This window comes from Leuresthes tenuis, unplaced genomic scaffold (assembly GCF_036924035.1).
Source record: "Leuresthes tenuis unplaced genomic scaffold, fLeuTen1.0.hap1 SCAF_17, whole genome shotgun sequence".
NCBI lineage: Eukaryota > Metazoa > Chordata > Actinopteri > Atheriniformes > Atherinopsidae > Leuresthes > Leuresthes tenuis.
Window position 1 is genome coordinate 22,090,100 of NW_027325371.1, and position 9,150 is coordinate 22,099,249.

Genomic DNA, 9,150 nt, shown 5'->3' on the forward strand with positions numbered 1-9,150 from the left:
GTACCAGTCTGGAAAAGAAAAAAAAGTGTTACTGCATTCGTGCAAATTGATTTAAAGATAAAGATCTTATTTCTGCTATTTATTTACCACAAAATGGTCACCAATTGAAAGCAGTCTTTCTCTATATTCTGTTTAGACTCACATACTGTGATCTCCCTCTTTAATCCTCTGTGTGACAAATCCGAGGGCAACATGGGTCAGTGTTGCAAATCCTTCCACCTAAATCAAAAATAATTCTGCAAATATGGTGTGTATGTGTGTGCTGGAACGTTAGTCAGTTTGAAGATATGAGGAAGAGAGCCTGACAGGCCTAGTAGACGAGTGAAGAAGAAGGCGGCAGGAGAAAACCCAGAGAGGCAAACTGTCCTTATTTGTTTTAGCCCAGGATTTCTGGATTACCTTCAGCAATTAATCTTGTTACATGGTGACAGAGGGAGCCTAGTTTGGAAGGGGACTCGGAGTGCGTGAATGCGTGTTTAGATGTCCCTGCTTGCATGTTAGTGCTCAGAGTGACAGCTGGAATTCTTTACAGGGCACAAACATCATGAAGCTAAAGACATAATTATCAAAGATTTTAACTTTCTTTCTTTTATTCTTTAAGCCAGATTTCCTATACATTGAATTTCTCCCAATGTAAACACTTTAAGCCTTTCTTGCGTATTTGAATAGGAAATATTTCTGATTATTTTCCATTTGTTTGCATCTTGTATGTATAATATACTTCAAGGGATTTCACATCTCACAATGAAAGAATCACAAGAGTAAATCATATGGGCGGCTGCATTTAACTTAACTATCAGGGCTGTTGTATAGTTAACTTCAACAGAGCATCATTCATGTTATTAGTAACACAGGTGAATATGCCTGCTATGCAAAGATACATGAAAGCCAATTTAATGTAATTTGACATGTATGTGAGGTGTACACCTATAACACATGTCTGCTTTGACAAGTCTTGCTATCACAGAGTGCCAGTAATAAGCCACAGAAGTCAGTCCTTATTGAAGGCAGAAAGAGTGAAAAAAACAACAAAGGAAGCAGAGATGTATGAAGATGGTAAAGACATGCAGAAAAAGTGAAAAAGCTTGATTATGAATATTTCAAATTGAGTTTTAAATTAAAGAAGGCCTTTATTTATATCTATAAATTCAATTCTATTTAAAATTAAATATATATATATATATTGTAATATGTATAAAACAACAAGAAACATAATATATAAATGGGGTTAAAGCATCAATATGCAAGTGTACACAAATATCTGTTTAGTGCACTGAAGCCCTATATTAGGTCATACGAGGCTGGTTTGCTAGCTTCCTAATGAGCTAGCTTATATACAAATTATAAGAAAACATTTTGTTAAAGCATGAAATGCACAAGTCTAGTTTCGAGAACTCATTTTCCCATACAAAAACATGAACAAAAATATGCTAAATATGCTAGCAAGCTAAAGACACCTTACTTCACTGGAGTGAAGTAATGTAACAGTATTCTTCTACTTATATTCAAAATAATTTTTGTTTTTACTAATTTTAACAATTTATTGACAAAAAAATATATATATTATCAACTCAAAAATATAATATATAGTCAACACAGGAAAGTAGCTGAAATTAGTTTAATCTCATCTGGTACTTTGGAGTTTAACAATTATCAATAATTGACATTGTGGCTTTGCTACCTTTTGTAAACAAATTATGTAAGGTAAAAAAAACAAACAATCTATATGTGTGTTCCTATCATTTTCTTTATCACTGGAATATCAAACTATGATTTTGCATACTTTTAAGAGAAACAATGGGAAAACAATGCTTGAAATGAAGGACTGCTGCCTGTTCAGAGGCAGGGGAGTGAGAGAGGATTAAAAAGATTAGAACCAGATGAAAGGTCTGACCAGAGGAGGTTTGACAGAAGGAAACATTTGAAAAAAGAGAAACTGGGAGATGAAGAAACTCTTTTATAAAGGGTGTTAAAGTGTCGTTTGCCAAAGGGCTTCAGTCTTGTGACTGTAGTGAATGTGTGGATGTAATAATTTGAATATACAGCTCCGAGTGAGTAAATGATAGACATGTTTGATGACTTTGATGTAATTTTATGATTGCTTATTTTCTTGCAGCATGTCTAAAACAGAAACATTTTGAAAGCCTTCGCTATCAGAACAGTTTGTGTTGTTCTTAAACTTTCCAAAGTCAATTCTAACAGTTTCACATCGTCGATCACTGATCATGTTTGGTGCTCCCTGATGTTTCAGAGCAACAATGCGATTGGTCAGCGCTGCAGGGGTGCGGCTGCGAAGGGCGGCAGAGGAGGAGAAGGAGCGACCAGCACCCCCACCCCCCTCGCACCACTCCAACCACCAGTTTGCCAACATGAAGAACAAGTTCTTCAATGAGCTCACGCACCTGCCAAGTGAGAACCCACTAATATACAGACAGTACATTTTAAATAGAACATAAGCACAAAACATGCTGTTGATAGGCAATTAGACCTAATCAGGCAATTGTATTTAGACAACTGGATAGTGTAGTGCAGTGTTTTTCAATTCCGGTCCTCATGACCCTCTGCGGAGGGAAACATCAAAAACATGCAGGGCAGTGGGTCATGAGGACCAGAATTGAAAAACACTGGTGTAGTGGGAAGATCGCTGCCCTTCATGTAAGTGACCATGTACGTGTCAGAGAATCCTGACCCCTCTGAAATGACCTCACCTCCTGCATGAGAGGTACAACCTCCAGTAGGGGTCCTTAGGCAAGACCCCCTTACCTGGGATAGGAGTGTAAGTCGCTTTGGATAAAAGCATCTGCCAAATGCATAAACATAAGCATCTAGTAGTGGGCTAACAATTGGGTTCTTGTCAGTTTATTAAAAGGGAAGTCTGTTGAAATACATTTGCTGTAAATGTCAGTTTTCTAGTCACAATGTGCACAGCTTAGTTTTTAAACAACTGAGCCCTCTCTTTTGCATTTTTGTAAGGAATAACACAGTAATCCAAATGATATCATCTTTAACACAGACTCTACATTATAAACTAGGTGCAAAAAGCCAGGTTGTTCCCTCACGCCTCTTGCATTTTACATCATCTAACCACTCTGTCATTCCACTTTCCAATTTTTTTCTTTTCCTCTTCACATGACCAACCTGCTCCACTCCTCAAGATCATAAACTCAAGAGTAAGTCCATCCCATTTCATCCCATTTATTTTTCCTGTTTAAGAGTGATTCATTTCATGTTCATGTTTGTTTAATATGCTATCATTTGATAATCAGTACTTTACATGAACCAAGCCATTTGGGAATGCCTTTTATATCTTAAACACATGGATTTTTTTGTCCAAAATGGAAGAGATGGACAAAGTTACTACAATTCCTGCTGAGGCCAACATAATGTGCAACAAATTGCTCATGCTGTCTTTGTAAAAGGTTTTACAAGATTCAAAACCAGACAAATCTCTCGAGAACTTAAAAGGGAAGTCATAGGATTAACAAATTCAAAAGCATATTTTTTAGACATTTTTTTAGATATCTATTCATGATTTAGCCTTTTCACTAGGGTTTCAATTAAAAAAACTACATATAATCATGAAAATTATGCCATTTTGAACATGATTCTCCAATTCAACAAGTCTTACCACCTTAGAAGGAATATATTTTCTCACCTGGCAGAGTCAAAGCTTTTTTTTCGTTTAAGCAGCACCAACCTACCTTGCTTCATACTTTCACTCCGTTGTGCAGTGCCCATGTGGGCCGTGGGAGCCATTGTGGTTGTGGTCCTTGCCCTTGTCGCCTGCCTGATATTCTGCATTTACAAGAAGTGCTTCAATAAGGGCAAGAAGCCCAAGAAGGTCCGTGAGAGGAAAGGTGGACGGGGGCGCAGGAAGAAGGATAAAGACGGAGAGGATGGGGATGACAAGAAGGTAAGAAAGGGCTCTGTCAATGTGTATAAATAGCTTGGTAAATCTACAAAGCTAGCTTAATAAAACTCCATTCTCTAGTTTTATTTGAAGAGCCTGTATTGTAGGCTTGTGGCTGCAGAATAATCATGTTAAGAGAAGAAATAACACCATTCCTATTATTTGAATTATTAAGTTAAAAACAAGAGCAATAATGTTTAAATGGGTTGATTTTTTAAAATTTTTTAAAAAAATTTTAAATGCCCTTCTTTACTCAATTGTCAGAGAAAGTTGATTGGACTACCAATCAAATTCCATTAGGCCCCACTTAAGGTCCCACCACAGCTTTTCAATCAGACTGAAGTCTGGACTTTGACTAGACCATTGCAACATCTTGATTCTTTTCTTTTTCAGACATTCTGTTGTAGATTTGCTGCTGTGTTTGGGATCATTATCCTGTTGATGACCCAGTTTCAGCCAAGCTTTAGCTGTCAGAGAGATGGCCTCACATTTGACTCTAGAATACTTTGGTATCCAGAGGAGTTTATGGTGGACTCGATGACTGCAAGGTGCAGTTTCCCTGAGCACAGTCAAACATTTGGATTAACTGGCTGAGACTTCCACTGCTGGATAAAGCAAAAACTGACTTGAATGTTTTCCACTTGTGAATCTTTCTCACTCCAAATAGTTTGGAATTGCCCTTATAATCCTTCCCAGATTGATGGGTTGCAACAATTGCTTCTCTAAGATCATTGCTGATGTCTTTTCTACTTGAAAGGGTGTTAACAGCCACTTGAACCCAAATCAGTAAACTGACAAAACTTTTTTAAAAAAAAATTGAAAGAGGGTGTAGTTTATTCTAATCATGACTGTTGCTGGAGGCTGGTGGGCTAGCTTTTAAGCTCTGTTTGTAGCATTTGGGCTAAGTGACGGCTTCTTGCTGATGCTGTATGTAGTCCAGTGCAAGTACAAACATGAAGGTGGTTTCAATGTGCTCATCTACACTTTGTATGACAGCACAAGACGAAATTCTGGTCATGCTGTTTAGCTTTTATCCAGGTTGGTTACAGCCTTGAAAACAATCCTTGAATGGGATCAACAGCCCATTAAAGATTGCATTTGAGTAGGCCAAATGTGATGAAAGAGTCACAGCTGCTTTCTGCTTGCGATTGGAAACAGATCAAAGAAGCAAGTGGTTCCAAGCATCGCTATGGAATGTCAATACTTTATTCAAATCTGTAGGCCAGCACAAGTAGATCAAATGTTCCAAATCATTTTCAATCGTTTAAGGGGAGTCTGGTTTATCACAACTGCACACTCTTCAATAGCAACTTATTGGTACCTAATTGGAGATTTAGCACAATCGACACAAAACTCCTAGTATAAAGTAGTCAAAATAAACAACATGTGAGCTTAGCAACATTACCATTAACAGTTAATCACTTTGTCTCTTCTAGGATGGAGAAGGTGGTAAGGAGGAGGAGGAGAAGGAGTCCCTTGGCAAACTGGAGTATTCACTGGACTATAACTTTACTGATAACCAGGTGCACAATGCTCACATACCTATGCTACACTTGTAATTATCTGTTTCTTGATTTCGGTCTCATGAGAATGTGTCTGACTCTACGGTTAAACTCACTTTCTGCTCTCTCCTTCTTCCTCCAGCTGATAGTGGGCATCCTCCAGGCTCAGGACCTTCCAGCTATGGACATGGGTGGGACCTCTGACCCCTATGTCAAAGTGTATATGCTGCCAGACAAGAAAAAGAAGTTTGAAACCAAAGTCCAGCGCAAAAACCTCTGCCCTGTTTTCAATGAGACTTTCAGCTTTAAGGTCTGTCCACTAAGACCTTTTTTGCAGATTACTCACGTTGGATTCTCCTTAAAAGGTTTAAAACACAGTATACTGTCGTTAGACTTATTTCAATACTCTCCCTTTCCAGATACCCTACAGTGAGCTGGGTGGACAGACTCTGGTGATGCAAGTTTTTGACTTTGACCGTTTTGGTAAACATGATGTCATCGGCGAAATCAAAATCCCCATGAACAGTATAGATCTTGGACAACCAAAACAAGAATGGAAGGATCTGGTTGGAGGAGAAAAAGAGGAGGTGCCTGTGTTTTTTTGTTTGTTTTTTTTCCCAAACAAACATAATATTAAATGCCAGCTTACAAACAATATAACACACACTTTGTTCTTCTGTTCCTAAAAGCAAGAGAAGCTGGGTGACATCTGTATTTCCCTGCGTTATGTCCCCACGGCTGGTAAGCTAACAGTTAACATCATGGAAGCCAAGAATCTGAAGAAGATGGACGTTGGAGGACTATCAGGTGAGTACTTGGCGAGGTGAAGGCTAGTATTCAACAACTCTGCTGATCTGCTGTCTAATACCAGCATCTACTGTCTCTCTCTCCCAGATCCCTTTGTCAAGGTGGTGTTGCAGCACAATGGCAAGCGACTCAAGAAGAAGAAGACATCAGTCAAGCAAAACACTCTGAATCCTTATTTCAATGAGAGCTTTAGCTTTGAGATCCCCTTCTCACAAATCCAGGTTTGTACTTCCCAGTTGCACCACTTTTCCCCATGGAGCTGGATTTATTGACTGTGGGCATAAACATATCCACACGAGCTCTATATCTGTTTTGGAAAATAAACTTTTTCATTTAATCTAAAGGTGTTAAAAAGAAGGGGCCATTGCGATTTAAAACCATTAATCTAGTTTGACATCTGTGTGTCTTTATCTAACACAGGATATTTTCAGTCTGTGGACAGGCTGGCTATAGTGCTACCACTGAGTCTCTATGCAACGGCCAATCCAGGCTTCCAGTGAAGCCGGCAAATACCCGGTACATAGAAGATATTCAGGGCAAGATTTCCTTTTTCATGCACAGAAACATTTTGAAAGCTACTAAAAAGGCCATTTTTTTATATCAGAGAATGGTCAATGGAAATTATATTTCAGCCAAAGTGTTCAATGTGTTTTGCTCTCAACAGGACTCAAATTAAATGGTCACTACTCGAATCACAAATTAAAACCTGGAAGCTTGCTGTACCAAATGTCTTGTCCCTCATTACAGATACTATATTTAAATATATATACAAATTAGAAGATATCTGTTTATATAGATTTGAGAAATAATAACTGTCAGACATAATATTTTGTCAATGTCATATTTGTGGCAGGGGGCTGGGATATGACATTGTTGGCTGGTTTGATCCATACTTGACTTCTATGTCTGCTATAGCACCTTTGTAACATCAACAGTTTTGATGTTAGTGTTGTTGACCTTAATAAGGATTGATTGACCAAGCCAACATTGTTTCTATAAAATTATTTAACTATAGACAAGTTATGTGGTGCAGATGTTAATGTTACCAGCAGCAAAAACCAATAACCTTCCTATCATCTTCTTAGTCTTCTTGTTTTTCTCGGTGATACCAACAAGCTCATATTTGGGAATGTTAGCATGCTAACATACATTTCATTTTATGTGTTTATGCATTTAGCAGACGCTTTTATCCAAAGTGACTTACCAATGAGGATACAACATTGCAGCTAACATCAAAGCTAACAATAAACTACATAGTTTATCATAGTAAATCACTTGTCAGACTCTGTCAGAGGTGACAGGGGTGACAGTGTAGGGGCAGAGTGCAGGCATAGAGGGAAGTACAGAAAGATAGAGGGTGTAGGGGGGAGATGATTGAATATACCCTGTCTTTCTTTAGTTACATATTTTGTCTGGTTGCACTTTGGTTAGCTGGAATAACTTTTTATCAACTACAACAAAACGCACCTTCAAGGGACTCATTGTTTAGCTGTATGATGAGCCAGGAAAAAAACTGCACATGGAATACATTTGAGTATCTTAAGATCTTGAATAGAAGTCAACTGGACTTCATTTTCTAGTTCTTGAAGAAGTTTCACCTCTCATCTGAAAGGATTCTTCAGTTCAGTTCATAGAAAACTGAGAGGTGAAACGTCTTAAAGAACCAAGAAACAAAGTCAAACTGCCTTTATCCAGTTTCCTAGGATTCCCGTGACGTGGACAATTGAGAATCTACGCCAACAATACATTTGACTTTCCTCTGTCTCCTTGCACAGAAAATCCAGGTGCTCATCACAGTGTACGACTACGACAAGCTGGGTAGCAACGATCCCATTGGCAAGTGCTGGATTGGCTACGGGGCCTCAGGCGTCGGGCTGCGCCACTGGTCAGACATGCTGGCCAATCCCAGACGTCCTGTGGCCCAATGGCACACATTGCTGCCTGAGGAGGAGGTGGATGCTGCTCTAAAGGCCCCCATCCGCTAAACACAGTTCTGTAGACATACATCTGTTACAACATTATCTGTACCGAAGAGATTTCCTTCAGCATTAAAAAAACAACAACCGTAGGACTAACTTGAATGGTATTTTTCATTGTGCTTCAGTTATATTCACAATTTCCTTTGTTAATTTTGTAATATTTCACTTTGGGATCTATTTGTATGAAAACATTTGATTTCACTTTGGGATCTCTTTGTAAGCATACATGTTTGCTTTATATTTACAGAATACATAATTTAGACTTGCATACAAACAGGTGTAATCACAACAGTTTTATTCATACACATAGCGATTGAATGCTTATGTGTGAACACTTGCCTATGCATGACAAAACTGCACACTTGCATTGACTGACTAATTAAATGGCTTAATTGGTGTAAATTAAAGGGATGCTCAATTTTGTCCCAGATTAAAAGACTTCACTATAGATGAGTGGTAATTCAAATTATTCCGTCTGTAATTTTTGTCTAAAAAAGAACTACAATTCACAGAAACTTAATTTTTTCATGATTGTTTCACCAGAAGATGTATTTGTGCTCTCTGTCTGGATGACTGAGATAACATCGACGCTACCAAGCTAATCTATAAGTGTGCTTTCTTATTGTTTCTACTGTTAGCTCGTTGCAGCAGTTACATGAACTCTTTTTTTTTCATTTTTGACCAAGCTTGTTAGAATTAATTAGGCCTTGACCTGTGCTTTCTGATACTTTGACACAAGCAAACCCAGACGTTAGAATGTAGGGATTTATGTGTATATGATGGAATCCTCATGAGGCTTTCAAAATCACATGAAGTTTTGGTTTGGGAATGTTTGACATGAAAAGCAAGCTAGTAGCTACAAAAAAGTCTGTGCACCTTCAATTATCTCTGAAGGCGTACAGAACATTTTGTCCACTTTAAAACAAGGAAAATAGAAACCCAATCAATAGTT

General features: G+C 38.2%; 1 protein-coding gene across 1 annotated transcript; it reads left to right on the top strand.

Annotated features, from left to right (window-relative positions):
- The first annotated feature begins 2,258 nt into the window (after positions 1–2,258).
- Positions 2,259–8,692, top strand: syt5a (synaptotagmin Va). Its single transcript, XM_072368721.1, has 9 exons — positions 2,259–2,409; positions 3,156–3,170; positions 3,732–3,913; positions 5,347–5,433; positions 5,555–5,722; positions 5,832–5,999; positions 6,102–6,219; positions 6,307–6,440; positions 7,995–8,692. Exons 1-9 carry the CDS (start codon positions 2,259–2,261, stop codon positions 8,202–8,204), a joined length of 1,233 nt encoding a protein of 410 aa, XP_072224822.1. The 3' UTR covers positions 8,205–8,692.
- Positions 8,693–9,150: the final 458 nt, after the last annotated feature.

Bases quoted from the DNA above. Each gene is read 5' to 3' on its own strand.
- syt5a (XM_072368721.1), top strand. From the start codon at position 2,259: ATGCGATTGGTCAGCGCTGCAGGGGTGCGGCTGCGAAGGGCGGCAGAG. The intron at 3,914-5,346 runs GTAAGAAAGGGC...TGTCTCTTCTAG, and splicing joins AGGATGGGGATGACAAGAAG to GATGGAGAAGGTGGTAAGGA. The intron at 6,220-6,306 runs GTGAGTACTTGG...TCTCTCTCCCAG, and splicing joins GGACGTTGGAGGACTATCAG to ATCCCTTTGTCAAGGTGGTG.